The sequence below is a fragment of the Oncorhynchus nerka genome, linkage group LG9a, assembly GCF_034236695.1.
Source record: "Oncorhynchus nerka isolate Pitt River linkage group LG9a, Oner_Uvic_2.0, whole genome shotgun sequence".
Classification (NCBI taxonomy): domain Eukaryota; kingdom Metazoa; phylum Chordata; class Actinopteri; order Salmoniformes; family Salmonidae; genus Oncorhynchus; species Oncorhynchus nerka.
The window spans coordinates 9,498,544-9,516,004 of NC_088404.1; the positions used below are offsets into that span (position 1 = coordinate 9,498,544).

Sequence of the window (17,461 nt, forward strand, 5' to 3'; positions counted from 1 at the left end):
TAGATCTATACCACTAGTTTCCGTACAATACTGTATATCAGACTTGTTCTATGCCAATAAATCAGATATCTATATCATACAGTACCTACATCCACTTTTAATTACTTGCTGCTGCCTGGAACTAGCAAAGGGCCTTTATCAATGCTGAGCCTGGGTAATGGAGAAATTAAGTGGTTCTAGGTATGCCACACATGGAGACGTCCTAGGAAGATTCTAGGGGGTTTCTAGAAGTACCAAACGAAGACAAAGATGCTGAATCCAGGCTGAGATGCAATGGTTAGGTCCTGGAGAAGGAGAAGCTCTAAGAAGCAGAAGTTATCAGATGGAGAGGTGCTAGGAGTACCAGATGAAAATGAAGAGAGAAGCTGGATCCAGGCTATAGCCCTCTCTAGACAGGAGAGGAACCCAGCGGTACCCTGGAGAGATGGGAATACAAGCACATGCAACTAATAGATACGATGTCTCAATACAAAGGATGCTGCCTATCTGCCTCGAAAGGAAGCATCCTTGTGGATTGGAACACAGTCCATGTCACTGTTCAGGCCTGATTATGTCAATCACTAATGACTGTGTGTTCTCTCTCTTTACCCCTCTCCCTCGCTAACCCTCTTCCTCCCCATCCATCTCTTCATTCCCCTCCCTCGCTAACCCTCTTCCTCCCTCACTAACCCTCTTCTTCTCTCGCTAACGGTCTTCCTCCCCCTCCCTCGCTAACCCTCTTCCTCCCTCTAACCCTCCCCCTCCCTCGCTAACACTCTTCCTCCCCATCCATCTCTTCTTCCCCTCCCTCGCTAACCCTCCCCTTCCCTCTCTAATCCTCCCCCTCCCTCTCTAACCCCCTCCCTCACTAACCCTCTTCCCTCGCTAACTCTCTTCCTCCCTCGCTAACCCTCTTCCTCCCTCTAACCCTCTTCCTCCATCTAACCCTCCCCTCCCTAACCCCTCCCCCTCCCTCTAACCCTCTTCCTCCCCATCCATCTCTTCTTCCCCCTCCCTCGCTAACCCTCCCCTTCCTCCCTCTAACCCTCCCCTCCCTCGCTAACCCTCTTCCTCCCCATCCATCTCTTCTTCCCCCTCCCTCGCTAACCCTCCCCTTCCCTCTCTAACCCTCCCCTCCCTCGCTAACCCTCTTCCTCCCAATCGATCTCTTCCTCCCCCTCTTTCTCTTCCCCTCTTCCTCCCTCTCTTCCTGTATTCCTCCCCCTCCCTCTCTCTCCTCATCCTCCCCCTCTTTCTCTTCCCCTCTTCCTCCCTCTCTCTTCCTCTCCCTCCTCTTCCTCCACCTCTCACCTTTCTTCATGCTGATGAAGGGGATGGTGTACTGTCCTATAAACTCAGAGGTGAGCCCTGTCTGGTCTCTTACAGTGAAGCGGATGAGGCTGAGGTCAGGGACAGAGATGGTGAAGTTCATGGCCGAGTCCCAACGAGGGCTCAGAGCTGTGGGAGGGAGCCAGAACAGTTACTATTTCCACCCTCAAACCCCCCATCCACTTAAAGCCCCTATGAATAGGTGAACTCTCTATCTCTCCCTCTTGTCTCCACCTAGCAGTCCATGTCTGGGTGATGTGTCCTAAATAAGCTGAATCACTGTTCGTTTACATCGAGGAAGTGCTCGGGCTTTAGAATACGCTAGGTCCAAATGAAGGGTGATACGTGGCCAGGGGATGTAAACGCCTCCATAGAATAATGACTATCAAAACAACCTAGGGTACGATATGGCACCCTATTCCCTATATATAGTGAACTACTTTAGACCAGAGCCCTATAGAACCCTATTCCCTATATATAGTGAACTACTTTAGACCAGAGCCCTATAAAACCCTATTCCCTATATAGTGAACTACTTTAGACCAGGGCCCTATAGAACCCTATTCCCTATATATAGTGAACTACTTTAGACCAGAGCCCTATAGAACCATATTCCCCATATAGTGCACTACTTTAGACCAGGGCCCTATAGAACCCTATTCCCTATATAGTGCACTACTTTAGAGCAGAGGCCTATAGAACCCTATTCCCTATATAGTGCACTACTTTAGACCAGAGCCCTATAGAACCATATTCTCTATATATAGTGCACTACTTTAGACCAGAGCCCTATAGAACCCTATTCCCTATATAGTGTACTACTTTAGACCAGAGCCCTATAGAACCATATTCCCTATATATAGTGCACTACTTTAGACCAGAGCCCTATAGAACCATATTCCCTATATATAGTGAACTACTTTAGACCAGAGCCCTATAGAACCCTATTCCCTATATAGTGCACTACTTTAGACCAGAGCCCTATAAAACCCTATTCCCTATATAGTGAACTACTTTAAACCAGAGCCCTATAGAACCCTACTCCCTATATAGTGCACTACTTTAGACCAGAGCCCTATAGAACCCTATTCCCTATATAGTGCACTACTTTAGATCAGAGCCCTATAGAACCCTATTCCCTATATAGTGCACTACTTTAGACCAGAGCCCTATAAAACCCTATTCCCTATATAGTGAACTACTTTAAACCAGAGCCCTATAGAACCCTACTCCCTATATAGTGCACTACTTTAAACCAGAGCCCTATAGAACCCTACTCCCTATATAGTGCACTACTTTAGACCAGAGCCCTATGTGGGCCCAAATCAGGGCCCTGTGAACCGAGTAAGGTGCGACTATATCTGATGCTATCAAGAAACAATTAGACTCTTGAGTTGCGTCTTTAACACTCCGTTCATGAGTTCATTATCGCTGAGGGCAGATGAAAGCAGACAGAGGAGATTGAATGAGACAGAAACACATGTTATTGTTCACCCAGACTTCAAATGATGGAAATGCTTCACAAGCTGTTAATGAAATGGTCCACATTGACCTGTGTATAAGTGATATTCTTGAATATGTAAACTTTTTATATTAGTCTCCAGTAGCAAAAATCTAAGTCACAAATGACATTACTGCACTGTATTTATAGTGTATATGTCTAGTGTCCTCGCTTGGCTCTCTTTTCTTTCCCCTCTCTAGTGAGAGCAGCCTGTCCTCTCCTCTAGTGAGAGCTGCCTGTCCTCTCTCCTCTCTAGTGAGTGCAGCCTGTCCTCTCTCCTCTCTAGTGAGTGCAGCCTGTCCTCTCCTCTCTAGTGGACCCTGTCCTCTCCTCTCTAGTGGACCCTGTCCTCTCCTCTCTAGTGGACCCTGTCCTCACCTCTCTAGTGGACCATGTCCTCTGTCTGATATACAGAATTGTGTCTCTCTGTCCTTTGTGTTCTTTCTGAGGGCTCGTGTCTCTCTGTCCTCTGTGTTCTTTCTGAGGGCTCGTGTCTCTCTGTCCTCTGTGTTCTTTCTGAGGTCTTGTGTCTCTCTGTCTGTGTTCTTTCTGAGGTCTCGTGTCTCTCTGTCCTCTGTGTTCTTTCTGAGGGCTCGTGTCTCTCTGTCCTCTGTGTTCTTTCTGAGGTGCTCGTGTCTCTCTGTCCTCTGTGTTCTTTCTGAGGGCTCGTGTCTCTCTGTCCTCTGTGTTCTTTCTGAGGTCTCGTGTCTCTCTGTCCTCTGTGTTCTTTCTGAGGTCTCGTGTCTCTCTGTCCTCTGTGTTCTTTCTGAGGTGCTCGTGTCTCTCTGTCCTCTGTGTTCTTTCTGAGGTCTAGTGTAGCCTACTGTAGTTAAAGGATGAGCCCTCTACTTCTCTAAAGGCAAACCAGACAGTGTGCATCCCAAATCATAGCCTATAGCCTAAAGTGCACTACCTGGACCCTGGTCAAAAGCAGTGGACTACATAGGGAAAGAGTGCACTTTGGGACCCACACTGTGCCTTTTGAAGAGGCTAGCTCATCAGCACATTTCGCCCTCGGAAGCCCAAGAGCTGTCGGCCCGGGAATTGGATTCACGGGGAGAAGAATTAAAGTTTTATAAAGTGGTTTCCTAGGGCAGGAGACTGGTCTCTATGAGTATGGGTTCTGACTGTAGATTCAAACAGTACTTTGAGATCACAGCTAGTCTGCTCCTCTGTACACTGTATCACTCTGAGACTTTGTAGGTTGAGCCCGTTATTTCTTCCAGACATTGACTGTCTATTTCCAGGCATTGACTGTCTATTTCCAGGCATTGACTGTCTATTTCCAGACATTGGCTGTCTATTCCCATACATTGACTGTCTTTCCCAGACATTGACTGTCTCCCAGACATTGACTGTCTTTCCCAGACATCGACTGTCTATTCCCATACATTGACTGTCTTTCCCAGACATTGACTGTCTCCCAGACATTGACTGTCTATTGACTGTCTTTCCCAGACATTGACTGTCTTTCCCAGACATCGAGTGTCTATTCCCAGACATTGACTGTCTATTTCCAGGCATTGACTGTCTATTTCCAGACATTGACTGTCTTTCCCAGACATTGACTGTCTTTCCTGACATTGACTGTCTATTGACTGTCTATTTCCAGGCATTGACTGTCTATTTCCAGACATTGACTGTCTTTCCCAGACATTGACTGTCTATTCCCAGACATTGACTGTCTTTCCAAGACATTGACTGTCTCCCAGACATTGACTGTCTATTGACTGTCTTTCCCAGACATTGACTGTCTTTCCCAGACATCGACTGTCTATTCCCAGACATTGACTGTCTATTTCCAGACATTGACTGTCTATTGACTGTCTTTCCCAGACATTGACTGTCTTTCCCAGACATCGACTGTCTATTCCCAGACATTGACTGTCTTTCCCAGACATTGACTGTCTTTCCCAGACATCGACTGTCTATTTCCAGACATTGACTGTCTATTTCCAGACATTGACTGTCTTTCCCTGACATTGACTGTCTATTCCTGACATTGACTGTCTTTCCCAGACATTGACTGTCTATTTCCAGACATTGACTGTTTATTTCCAGACATTGACTGTCTTTCCCAGACATTGACTGTCTTTCCCAGACATTGACTGTCTTTTCCTGACATTGACTGTCTATTCCTGACATTGACTGTCTTTTCCTGACATTGACTGTCATAGGTTCCTTCACATACTCTAGTTTTGTTTGCTTCACCGTCGTGTTTGTTCATGCCTTTGTAACAGGACTCACGCACACTCCAATCTAACCACGTCTGAGACGCGGTGCCTCTCATGTGTACCCGTCTCTATCTATGCTTCAGAACACACAGTTGCTCGGTTACCATTAAGTAGATTCAATCCGGACCGCGGGAGATCCGTTGTCACAGCGCAATGGACATTTTAAAGGTAATTTCCGATTGATCTGACTTATGTTTTCCGTAAATGCGGTTTCTACGAACAAGGAAACATTGCCTTTAAAAGGGGCGACTGCCCCACTATTGAATCAGTGGGACAGTCGCTTGGAGAACTCACAGTTGTGTCTGACAGTGTCTGTGTGTCTCCTGCAGGAGTCTGAGTGGACACTGTGGATCTCCACGCGTACGAAGGGGTCCAGGGCCTTGCCGCTCCGCGGAACAGGCAGGTTGGAGCCACTGATAACCTTCACACAAGGGACAGGGACAGAGACATGAGCTGTTAGTGTTTTTCCCTCTGAACACCTTACATTAATTCTGTCTCTGTGAACCCAGAGATGGTTGAACCCAGCATGCCATGGCATAAGACATACATACAGACAGACACAGGTGGTAGACACAGACAGACAGACAGGTGGTAGACAGACAGACAGACAGGTGGTAGACAGACAGACAGACACAGGTGGTAGACACAGACAGACAGGTGGTAAACAGACAGACAGAGAGGTGGTAGACAGACAGACAGACAGGTGGTAGACAGGTGGTAGACAGACATTGGAATTTCAGTTTCCTTACTGAATTCCAAATTTAAAAAATTCTCATTGCTTTTCAATGAGGATGTAAATGTTCCAATCCGATGTGTTCTTCTGCCTCGGGGCCTGGTCCCAGGGATTCATCAGCACTAGGAGTGGGCATGGGGGAGAGAACCGAGTGAGCGAGGGAAGGAGGGAGGAAGGGAGGAGGGAAGTAGAAGTGTAATTACACCAGTCTGGCAGGCTTATCTGTAGTCCACTCTCCTCTTCTCTCGTCCCTATGCCCAACCCTGATCAAAGACAAACCTGCATGCAGTTATCTGGGTATGCCTGCCTGGCACCGATGGATCCGCCTCACTCAGGAAACGGGAAGTCAATGACCCCCCCAACTGCCTCATAGTGGTGCTATAGGTATTGTGAGGTTTGATCATCAGTCCAGTGATTACCAGGCTAGTGTTACATGTGTCTGACTGTACACATCAGTTAAATCACTGTGTGATGGACTGATCCATGACTCATTGATTTAGGGTAAGGGGGAACTATGCATGACTATGGGGTTTCTGGGGGGTTATGGTAATTACACACAATCCCAAAACTCACTCAGATTGGGTCAGTGAAGTCCATTCTTCTGCTCAAGGAAACCGATTGTTAGGAAATATATTGGTAAAACAGTATACCAAATAGATTGGTAAAACCGTATGCCAAATAGATTGGAAAAACAGTATACCAAATAGATTGGTAAAACCGTATGCCAAATAGATTGGTAAAACAGTATACCAAATAGATTGGTAAAACCGTATGCCAAATAGATTGGAAAAACAGTATGTGAAATAGATTGGTAAAACAGTATACCAAATAGATTGGTAAAACCGTATGCCAAATAGATTGGTAAAACCGTATGCCAAATAGATTGGAAAAACAGTATACCAAATAGATTGGTAAAACCGTATACCAAATAGATTGGTAAAACCGTATACCAAATAGATTGGAAAAACCGTATACCAAATAGATTGGAAAAACAGTATACCAAATAGATTGGAAAAACAGTATACCAAATAGATTGGTAAAACAGTATACCAAATAGATTGGTAAAACCGTATACCAAATAGATTGGTAAAACAGTATGTGAAATAGATTGGTAAAACAGTATACCAAATAGATTGGAAAAACAGTATACCAAGTATGTGAAATAGGTCCATAGAGTTGAAAAGGAAGCAGCGTTATTTTCTTACCTCTTCTAGTTGAATTATTCAATACAGCAGCATACCTATTTATAAGTGAACATTATTCTATTTATAAATCCGATTCCACTGGACTTGAAAGCTCTGCAGGGCTTTCTAGGAGGCTTTCCCTGGAGTGGAGTACCAGACCTGAAGCACAGGATGTTGATACATAAAGGTGCTTTTTCCCCCCCCTCTGATAAGAGAATACATGTATTTTTCATGCGCAGGGGGAGTCTAGTTTAGTCTACTGAAGCAATAAGGCCCGAGGGGGTATGGCATATGGCTAATATACCACGGTTAATGGGCTGTTCTTACTCACAACGCAATGCAGAGTGCCTGGATTTACAGTCCTTAGCTGTGATTAATTTGCCTTATACCACAAACCCCCAGAGGTGCCTTATTGCTATTATAAACTGGTTAACAACGTAATTACAACAGTAAACAGGTCATTCTACGTCATACCCGTGGTATATTGTCTGTTATAAACTGGGTGGTTTGAGCCCCGAATGCTGATTGGCTGACAGCCAATCAATAAGTGCATTGAGGACGTCGTCCCCACAGTGACTGTACGTACATACCCCAACCAGAAGCCATGGATTACAGGCAACATCCTCACTGAGCTAAAGGGTAGAGCTGCCGCTTTCAAGGTAGCTTATAAGAAATCCTGCTATGCCCTGCGACGAAACATCAAACAGGCAAAGCATCAATACAGGACTAAGATTGAATCGTACTACACCGGCTCTGACGCTCGTCTTATGTGGCAGGGCTTGCAAACTATTACAGACTACAAAGGGAAGCACAGCCGAGAGCTGCCCAGTGACACGAGCCTACCAGACGAGCTTAATTACTTCTATGCTCGCTTCGAGGCAAGCAACACTGAGGCATGCATGAGAGCATCAGCTGTTCTGGAGGACTGAGTGATCACGCTCTCCGTAACAGACGTGAGTAAGACCTTTAAACAGGTCAACATACACAAGGCTGCGGGGCCAGATGGATTACCAGGACGTGTGCTCCGGGGATGTGCTGACCAACTGACCGGTGTCTTCACTGAAATTTTCAACATGTCCCTGATTGAGTCTGTAATACCAACATGTTTCAAGTAGACCACCATAGTCCCTGTGCCCAAGAACACAAAGGCAACTTGCCTAAATGACTACAGACCCGAGGCACTCACGTCCGTAGCCATGAAGTGCTTTGAAAAGCTAATAATGGCTCACATCAACACCATTATCCCAGAAACCCTAGACCCACTCCAATTTGCATACCGCCCAAACAGATCCACAGATGACGCAATCTCTATTGCACTCCACACTGCCCTTTCCCACCTGGACAAAAGGAACACCTATGTGAGAATGTTATTCATTGACGACAGCTCAGCGTTCAACACCATAGTGCCCTCAAAGCTCATCACTAAGCTAAGGACCCTGGGACTAAACACCTCCTTCTGCAACTTGATCCTGGACTTCCTTACGGTCCGCCCCCAGGTGGTGAGGGTAGGTAACAACACATCTGCCACGCTGATCCTCAACATGGGGTCCCCATAGGGGTGCGTGCTTAGCCCCCTCCTGTACTCCCTGTTCACCCACGACTACTTGGCCAGACACGACTCCAACACCATCATTAAGTTTGCAGACAACACAACAGTGGTAGGCCTGATCACCGACAACGACGTGACAGCCTATAGGGAGGAGGTCAAAGACCTGGTCGTTTGGTGCCAGGACAACAACAACTCCCTCAACCAAGACTAAGGAGATGATTGTGGACTACAGGAAAACGTTAGCCTCTATATAGCCTCTCTACTGTGTATAGCCTCTCTACTGTATATAGCCTCTCTACTGTATATAGCCTCTCTAATATATATAGCCTCTCTACTGTATATAGCGTCTACTGTATATAGCCTCTCTACTGTATATAGTCTCTCTACTGTATATAACCTCTACTGTATATAGCCTCTCTACTGTCTATAGCCTCTCTACTGTATATAGCCTCTCTACTGTACATAGCCCCTCTACTGTATATAGCCTCTCTACTGTATGTAACCTCTCTACTGTATATAGCCTCTCTACTGTATATAGCCCCTCTACTGTATATAGCCTCTCTACTGTATGTAACCTCTCTACTGTATATAGCCTCTCTACTGTATATAGCCTCTACTGTATATAGCCTCTCTACTGTATATAGCCTCTCTACTGTATATAGCCTCTCTACTGTATGTAACCTCTCTACTGTATATAGCCTCTCTACTGTATATAGCCCCTCTACTGTATGTAACCTCTCTACTGTATGTAACCTCTCTACTGTATATAGCCTCTCTACTGTATATAGCCTCTCTACTGTATATAGCCTCTCTACATTTACATTTACATTTAAGTCATTTAGCATACCTCTACTGTATATAGCCTTCCTAATGTTATTTTCACTGTCTTTTTACTGTTGTTTTATTTCTTTACTTATCTATTGTTCACCTAATACCTTTTTCACACTATTGGTTAGAGCCTGTAAGTAAGCATGTCACTGTGAGGTCTACCTCCACCTGTTGTATTTGGCGCACGTGACAAATAAACTTTGAGTGTATTTGGAAGGCATTCCACTGCGCTTGGAATGGTACCGTGTCTTGTAAATAAAACCCACAAAGCATCTCTCTTTCTCGTGCACTAGAGCAGCTCGTTTACATATACAGTACAAATAAAAGGACAGCGTCTAATTGGAGTCTGTAGAGTATTCTCCTTGAGTCTGCTAATGTAGACCGGGCGGCCAGAGCGTGATGACTAACAAACTGAAACTGGTCTTTGACTTCCCAGAGATAATGTGTTTTTCGTCTATCTATGTTGCTGTGAATGTGGTAACGTAACCCCAAAAAGTTATAGAGGTAGAGACGCAGTAGGTTAGAGGTAGAGACGCAGTAGGTTAGAGGTAGAGACGCAGTAGGTTAGAGGTAGAGAAGCAGTAGGTTAGAGGTAGAGATGCAGTAGGTTAGAGGTAGAGACGCAGTAGGTTAGAGATAGAGAAGCAGTAAGTTAGAGGTAGAGACGCAGTAGGTTAGAGGTAGAGATGCAGTAGGTTAGAGGTAGAGAAGCAGTAAGTTAGAAGTAGAGGCGCAGTAAGTTAGATGTAGAGACGCAGTAAGTTAGAGGTAGAGACGCAGTAAGTAGAGAAGCTGTAAGTTAGAGGTAGAGATGCAGTAAGTAGAGACGCAGTAGGTTAGAGGTAGAGATGCAGTAAGTAGAGACGCAGTAGGTTAGAGGTAGAGACGCAGTAGGTTAGAGGTAGAGATGCAGTAAGTTAGAGATAGAGATGCAGTAGGTTAGAGGTAGAGATGCAGTAAGTAGAGACGCAGTAGGTTAGAGGTAGAGATGCAGTAGGTTAGAGGTAGAGACGCAGTAAGTAGAGAAGCAGTAAGTTAGAGGTAGAGATGCAGTAAGTAGAGACGCAGTAGGTTAGAGGTAGAGACGCAGTAGGTTAGAGGTAGAGACGCAGTAAGTTAGAAGTAGAGACGCAGTAAGTTAGAGGTAGAGACGCAGTAAGTAGAGAAGCAGTAAGTTAGAGATAGAGAAGCAGTAGGTTAGAGGTAGAGACCCAGTAAGTTAGAGGTAGAGACCCAGTAAGTTAGAGGTAGAGAAGCACCCCCTCCCCGCACAACAGCCCCTGCCTACACACCCCCTCCCACACAACACCCCCTCCCTAAACACCCCCTCCCACACAACACCCCTCCTCACACACAACACCCCCTCCCCACACACCCCTCCTACACAACACCCCTCCCCACACATCCCCTCCCACACAACACCCCTCCCCACACCCCCTCCCACACAACACCCCCTCCCCACACAACACTCCCTCCCCACACCCCCTCCCACACAACACTCTCTCCCCACACAACACTCCCTCCCCTCCCCCACATTCCTCCCCTCCCCACTCACACACCCACATCCTTGCATCACACAGTTCTAGTACCTTCAGCAGTAGGTGTGCTGGCTTCAGGTTGTGACGGTAACTGTTTGGATTAAAGCCCCACTGATTGGTTCTGAGGAAGAGGGGTTTGAGGACGTAACCACAGCCACCGTTGTCCTGGAAACGCCCGTTGTTCAGGTCCATGGGCAGGCCCAACGACTGGAAGTTCAGAGCCACTGTAAGAAGAGCCCAGATGACACAATGTCAGCATTGCCACACGGGCACAGACAAGACCAGACAGATTACATTCTCCAGCCCTCCGTCAACCTAGATTAGACCGGGATTGGACTACAAGACACAAATCTAAACATTCAATGTATTTCCTTACAGTTCAACATTACCAAGCACAGCCAGGGGTCTTTGAATATAGTTTGATTTGTTTATTGAAAAGTTGTGTTTTGTTTTATGTCAAATAGAATGACAAAGGTGATTCATCTCCTTCTGCCTTCACGCAATTAAAATGATGTTGTCATCAATCTCAGTCTTACCAAAGAAACAAAGTTGTCATGAAAGGAATACGAAGTGAATGTCTGTGCCATAAATACATTTTATTTTTTTGCAAAGTTTTTTTGTGTGACTATTCTCAAATGTAACGTCAAGTTTATTTTTCATAATGAATGAATTGAAGATCGTATTGACTCAAGCTCTCACATTTAAACCCAGCGAGAAAGAATGATCACACCAAGCGGTCCAAAGACCATTACGTTCTAATTTACATTCCAGAAAGTGTTGGTGTGAACATGGAGCTCATTCAAAAAAATAATTCTGTCCACCTACCCATCTGTGAGCCCACATTCCAAAACCCCTGAGGGTTGTAGTTAGAGGACAGGGTTCTAGAGGCTGCTGGGTAGATCCTGGTGATGAACACCATGTTGTGCTGGACGAAATCTGGAGCTGAGAGATGAGAACATGTGTTTTTTTTTTACATTTCTCTGGATACGATGGGACTGCTATATGAACTAAAATGATACGAGGAGACTAGGAAAGTACATGGTAACTTCATTAGCATCACATGACTAGAAGTTAGGGTCATCATTTGACCTTATCAGATTCGGTGAAGAAGAAGGATAAAGCATTTGTTACAAACTACTGATTAAATTGGTATTACTCGTTCAGGGACAGGGTGTCCTTGCAGCATTATACATAGACTTTGTGCTTTAAAAAAACGCCACATCAAGGAGCCATTATAGCAACAAGAGGCTGATAATGGCTGTTGAGTGAAATCCATCACAACTTATCTGTCACTGCGTCATTCCCCTCCACTCTATTTCCGTAGCACAATGACCTGTTTACTGATTGTGCTTTGAATTCGAAATCTCAACAGTCTCTTTTCATTCAAATCTCAATAGACTCGTTTCATTCCAATTCTCAACCGTCTTTTTCCCTTTTCACTAACAGTATGAATATGAGACACTCAAACTCCTGTTTTTACTGCTGCCTGTGTTCAACACTTGATACATTGCTAGATACTTGCACATGTGGTTCCCCCCCCTCTCCCCCATGTGCAGTTTGAAACACTAATTTGTTAAGTCTTCCAAGGTACAAAACCTGAGGTCTTGACCAGCTTGTGAGCCTTCTTCTCCCCCAGAGAGGTATTCTCATAGTACTGCTGGTGTTCTCTGGCATGGCTGAAGCTGTGGAACTTCACTGACTTGGTGTAGACCACCAGGTTAGATAGAGACTCAGCAACTACTGCTGCCTTCTTCCTCTTTGTGAGAGAGAGAGAGAAATTGCGAGAGAGAGAGAGACAGAACAATAAACACATTAAGGTTGTGACTAGGGTTAGGGTTGAGCTGGCGAGTGGAAATGAAACTCTAGGGTTCGGATTAAGGTTAGGGACAGGACAACCTCACTGACCCTGCTTTAGTGCTAGTGTTTATAGGGAGATGTACAGGTAAAGTTTCTCCGTGTCCTCTAATCTAATGTACCAGTGTATAATACCTGATATCATACCTCATTAAGAACCCTGACTTACTTTCTTCCGTTTCAATTTGGAATGGTACTTTGTTTTGAGATTAGGCTCCTCTTCCTCATCATCATCTTCATCCTCTTCCTCACTGTCTTCCCCCTCTGAGTCTCTCTCCCTCCTGTCCTCTGAGTCTCTCTCCCTCCTGTCCTCTGAGTCTCTCTCCCTCCTGTCCTCTGAATCTCTCTCTCCTGTCCTCTGAGTCTCTCTCCCTCCTGTCCTCTGTCTCTGACTCACTCTGAGGACTGAGCTTTTTGTTCTTAATCAGGATTTTATATTTCAGCTCCTGTCAACCCAGAGACATAATCCACATATCTGATCTGTCTCGGCGGGAAAGAGACAGTCAAGAAAAACGTTTCACAAAGAAAATGTTTAAGTTTCCGGGTCCAGTGGCAGGCGTTGATATGCGTTGCCTTATCGTGGCTTTCTTTTGCCGACTATCAATTAATGGACTTGTTTTCTACCAATTGTAAATAGTAAACACCATGTTAAGGTGTGGGACATTCATTGTATGACAAGAAAAAACAAGCAGGTCCATTTCACTTCAGCAGATGGCATAACCTGGCCATCCACAATTCACCTGAAGCTGGAGTCTTATATCTCCCTCACTAGCTTTAAGCATCAGCTGTCAGAGCAGCTTGCCGATCACTGCATCTGTACACAGCCCATCTGTAAGTAGCCCACCCAACTACCTCATCCCCATATTGTTATTTATTTATTGCTCCTTTGCACCCCAGTATCTCTACTTGCACATCATCTTCTGCACATCTATCACTCCAGTGTTTAATTTCAAATTGTAATTATTTTGCCTCTATGGCCTATTTATTGCCTTACCTCCCTAATCTTACTACATTTCAACACACTGTATATAGACTTTTCTATTGTGTTATGTACATAACCCATCTGTAATTTAGCCCAAACAACTACTTCTTCCCTTACTGTATTTATTTATTTTGCTCCTTTGCACCCCATTATTTTTATCTCTACTTTGCACATTCTTCCACTGCAAATCTACCATTCCAGTGTTTTACTTGCTATATTGTATTTACTTCGCCACCATGGCCTTTTTTTGCCTTTACCTCCCTTATCTCACCTCATTTGCTCACATCATGTATAGACTTATTTTTCTACTGTATTATTGACTGTATGTTTGTTTATCCCATGTGTAACTCTGTTGTTGTATGTGTCGAACTGATTTGCTTTGTCTTGGCCAAGTCGCAGTTGTAAATGAGAACTTGTTCTCAACTGATTGGTTCTCTGAACCACACCGCTACTTAAAAAAATAAAAGATATCTGTATTCCCAGTCATGTGACATCCATGTATTAGGGCCTAATTTATTTATTTAAATTGACGGAATTGTAACTCAGTAAAATCTTTGAAATTGTTGCATGTTGCGATTATATATCCCCAAAAAATGAGTTTGCTAGAGATATCTGTTTCTTTGACAATGAGACATCCAAAACATTGTTCTTCTCACAATGTCGTATGTAGCGTCTGAACCATTTAGCTTACAAAACTATTATTATCCCTCTACGGAAAGATGCCTCTCCCAAACACGATGTGCTCCGTTTTCTGGGTGTTTTTTTTTTTTTGGGGGGGATGTGTTCCGTTTTCTGGGTGTTTTTTGTGGGGGGTGTGAGGGGGCAGGTAGAGATGTGTTTCTAGTGGGGGGCAGGTAGAGATGTGTTTCTAGTGGGAGGGTGTGGGGGGCAGGTAGAGATGTGTTTCTAGTGGGGGGTGTGGGGGGCAGGTAGAGATGTGTTTCTAGTGGGAGGGTGTGGGGGGCAGGTAGAGATGTGTTTCTAGTGGGAGGGTGTGGGGGGCAGGTAGAGATGTGTATCTAGTGGGGGGCAGGTAGAGATGTGTTTCTAGTGGGGGGCAGGTAGAGATGTGTTTCTAGTGGGGGGTGTGGGGGGGGGGGGCAGGTAGAGATGTGTTTCTAGTGGAGGGTGTGGGGGGCAGGTAGAGATGTGTTTCTAGTGGGAGGGTGTGGGGGCAGGTAGAGATGTGTTTCTAGTGGAGGGTTTGGGGGGCAGGTAGAGATGTGTTTCTTGTGGGGGTGTGGGGGGCAGGTAGAGATGTGTTTCTAGTGGGAGGGTGGGGGGGTTAGAGATGTGTTTCGTTTTCTGGGTGGAGGGTGTGGGGGGGCAGGTAGAGATGTGTTTCTGGGGTGGAGGGTGTGGGGGGCAGGTAGAGATGTGTTTCTAGAGGGGGTGTGGGGGGCAGGTAGAGATGTGTTTCTAGTGGGAGGGTGTGGGGGGGCAGGTAGAGATGTGTTTCTAATGGGAGGGTGTGGGGGCAGGTAGAGATGTGTTTCTGGGGTGGAGGGTGTGGGGGGCAGGTAGAGATGTGTTTCTAGTGGGGGGTGTGGGGGGCAGGTAGAGATATGTTTCTAGTGGAGGGTGTGGGGGGCAGGTAGAGTTGTGTTTCTAGTGGGAGGTGTGGGGGGCAGGTAGAGATGTGTTTCTAGTGGGGGGCAGGTAGAGATGTGTTTCTAGTGGGAGGGTGTGGGGGGCAGGTAGAGATGTGTATCTAGTGGGAGGGTGTGGGGGGCAGGTAGAGATGTGTTTCTAGTGGGGGCAGGTAGAGATGTGTTTCTAGTGGGGGTGTGGGGGGCAGGTAGAGATGTGTTTCTAGTGGGGGGCAGGTAGAGATGTGTTTCTAGTGGGAGGGTGTGGGGGGCAGGTAGAGATGTGTATCTAGTGGGAGGGTGTGGGGGCAGGTAGAGATGTGTTTCTAGTGGGGGGCAGGTAGAGATGTGTTTCTAGTGGGAGGGTGTGGGGGGCAGGTAGAGATGTGTATCTAGTGGAGGGTGTGGGGGGCAGGTAGAGATGTGTTTCTAGTGGGAGGGTGTGGGGGCAGGTAGAGATGTGTTTCTAGTGGGGGGCAGGTAGAGATGTGTTTCTAGTGGGGGGCAGGTAGAGATGTGTTTCTAGTGGGAGGGTGTGGGGGGCAGGTAGAGATGTGTTTCTAGTGGAGGGTGTGGGGGGCAGGTAGAGATGTGTTTCTAGTGGGGGGCAGGTAGAGATGTGTTTCTGGGGTGGAGGGTGTGGGGGGGCAGGTAGAGATGTGTTTCTAGTGGGAGGGTGTGGGGGGCAGGTAGAGATGTGTTTCTAGTGGGGGGTGTGGGGGGCAGGTAGAGATGTGTTTCTAGTGGGGAGTGTGGGGGCAGGTAGAGATGTGTTTCTAGTGGGAGGGTGTGGGGGGCAGGTAGAGATGTGTTTCTAGTGGGAGGGTGTGGGGGCAGGTAGAGATGTGTTTCTAGTGGGGGGCAGGTAGAGATGTGTTTCTGGGGTGGAGGGTGTGGGGGGCAGGTAGAGATGTGTTTCTAGTGGGAGGGTGTGGGGGGCAGGTAGAGATGTGTTTCTAGTGGGGGGCAGGTAGAGATGTGTTTCTAGTGGGGGGCAGGTAGAGATGTGTTTCTAGTGGGAGGGTGTGGGGGCAGGTAGAGATGTGTTTCTGGGGTGGAGGTGTGGGGGGCAGGTAGAGATGTGTTTCTAGTGGGAGGGTGTGGGGGGCAGGTAGAGATGTGTTTCTTGTGGGGGGTGTGGGGGGTTAGAGATGTGTTTCGTTTTCTGGGTGGAGGGTGTGGGGGGCAGGTAGAGATGTGTTTCTAGTGGGAGGTGTGGGGGGCAGGTAGAGATGTGTTTCTAGTGGGGGGCAGGTAGAGATGTGTTTCTAGTGGAGGGTGTGGGGGGCAGGTAGAGATGTGTTTCTAGTGGAGGGTGTGGGGGGCAGGTAGAGATGTGTTTCTAGTGGGGGTGTGGGGGGCAGGTAGAGATGTGTTTCTAGTGGGAGGGTGTGGGGGGCAGGTAGAGATGTGTTTCTAGTGGGAGGGTGTGGGGGGCAGGTAGAGATGTGTTTCTAGTGGGGGGCAGGTAGAGATGTGTTTCTGGGGTGGAGGGTGTGGGGGGCAGGTAGAGATGTGTTTCTAGTGGGAGGGTTTGGGGGCAGGTAGAGATGTGTTTCTTGTGGGGGTGTGGGGGGCAGGTAGAGATGTGTTTCTAGTGGAGAGGTGTGGGGGGGGGACAGGTAGAGATGTGTTTCTAGTGGGAGGGTGTGGGGGGCAGGTAGAGATGTGTTTCTTGTGGGAGGGTGTGGGGGGCAGGTAGAGATGTGTTTGTTTTGGGGTGGAGGGTGTGGGGGGCAGGTAGAGATGTGTTTCTAGTGGGAGGGTGTGGGGGGCAGGTAGAGATGTGTTTCTTGTGGGGGGTGTGGGGGCAGGTAGAGATGTGTTTAGTGGGGGGGGCAGGTAGAGATGTGTTTCTGGGGTGGAGGGTGTGGGGGGCAGGTAGAGATGTGTTTCTAGTGGGAGGGTGTGGGGGGCAGGTAGAGATGTGTTTCTAGTGGGGGCAGGTAGAGATGTGTTTCTAGTGGGAGGGTGTGGGGGGGGCAGGTAGAGATGTGTTTTCTGGTGGGAGGGTGTGGGGGGCAGGTAGAGATGTGTTTTTCTAGTGGGGGGGTGTGGGGGGCAGGTAGAGATGTGTTTCTAGTGGGAGGGTGTGGGAGGGGGGCAGGTAGAGATGTGTTTTTTCTGGGTGTGGGGGTGTGGGGGGGGCAGGTAGAGATGT

The 17,461-nt window shown here is 46.9% G+C and overlaps 1 protein-coding gene across 1 annotated transcript in view; it reads right to left on the minus strand.

Annotated features, from left to right (window-relative positions):
- Nucleotides 1-333: 333 nt before the first annotated feature.
- LOC115118155 (1-phosphatidylinositol 4,5-bisphosphate phosphodiesterase zeta-1-like) overlaps nt 334-17,461 on the minus strand; it is a 46,437-nt gene continuing 29,309 nt past the window's right edge. Inside the window, exons 5-12 of the mRNA XM_065022293.1 lie at nt 13,127-13,175; nt 12,895-13,017; nt 12,472-12,612; nt 11,701-11,817; nt 10,927-11,099; nt 5,338-5,464; nt 1,291-1,437; nt 334-416 (exon numbers count right to left, since the gene is read on the minus strand). Coding sequence (XP_064878365.1) covers nt 334-416; nt 1,291-1,437; nt 5,338-5,464; nt 10,927-11,099; nt 11,701-11,817; nt 12,472-12,612; nt 12,895-13,017; nt 13,127-13,175 — 960 coding nt within the window. The remainder of the gene's footprint in view (nt 417-1,290; nt 1,438-5,337; nt 5,465-10,926; nt 11,100-11,700; nt 11,818-12,471; nt 12,613-12,894; nt 13,018-13,126; nt 13,176-17,461) is intronic.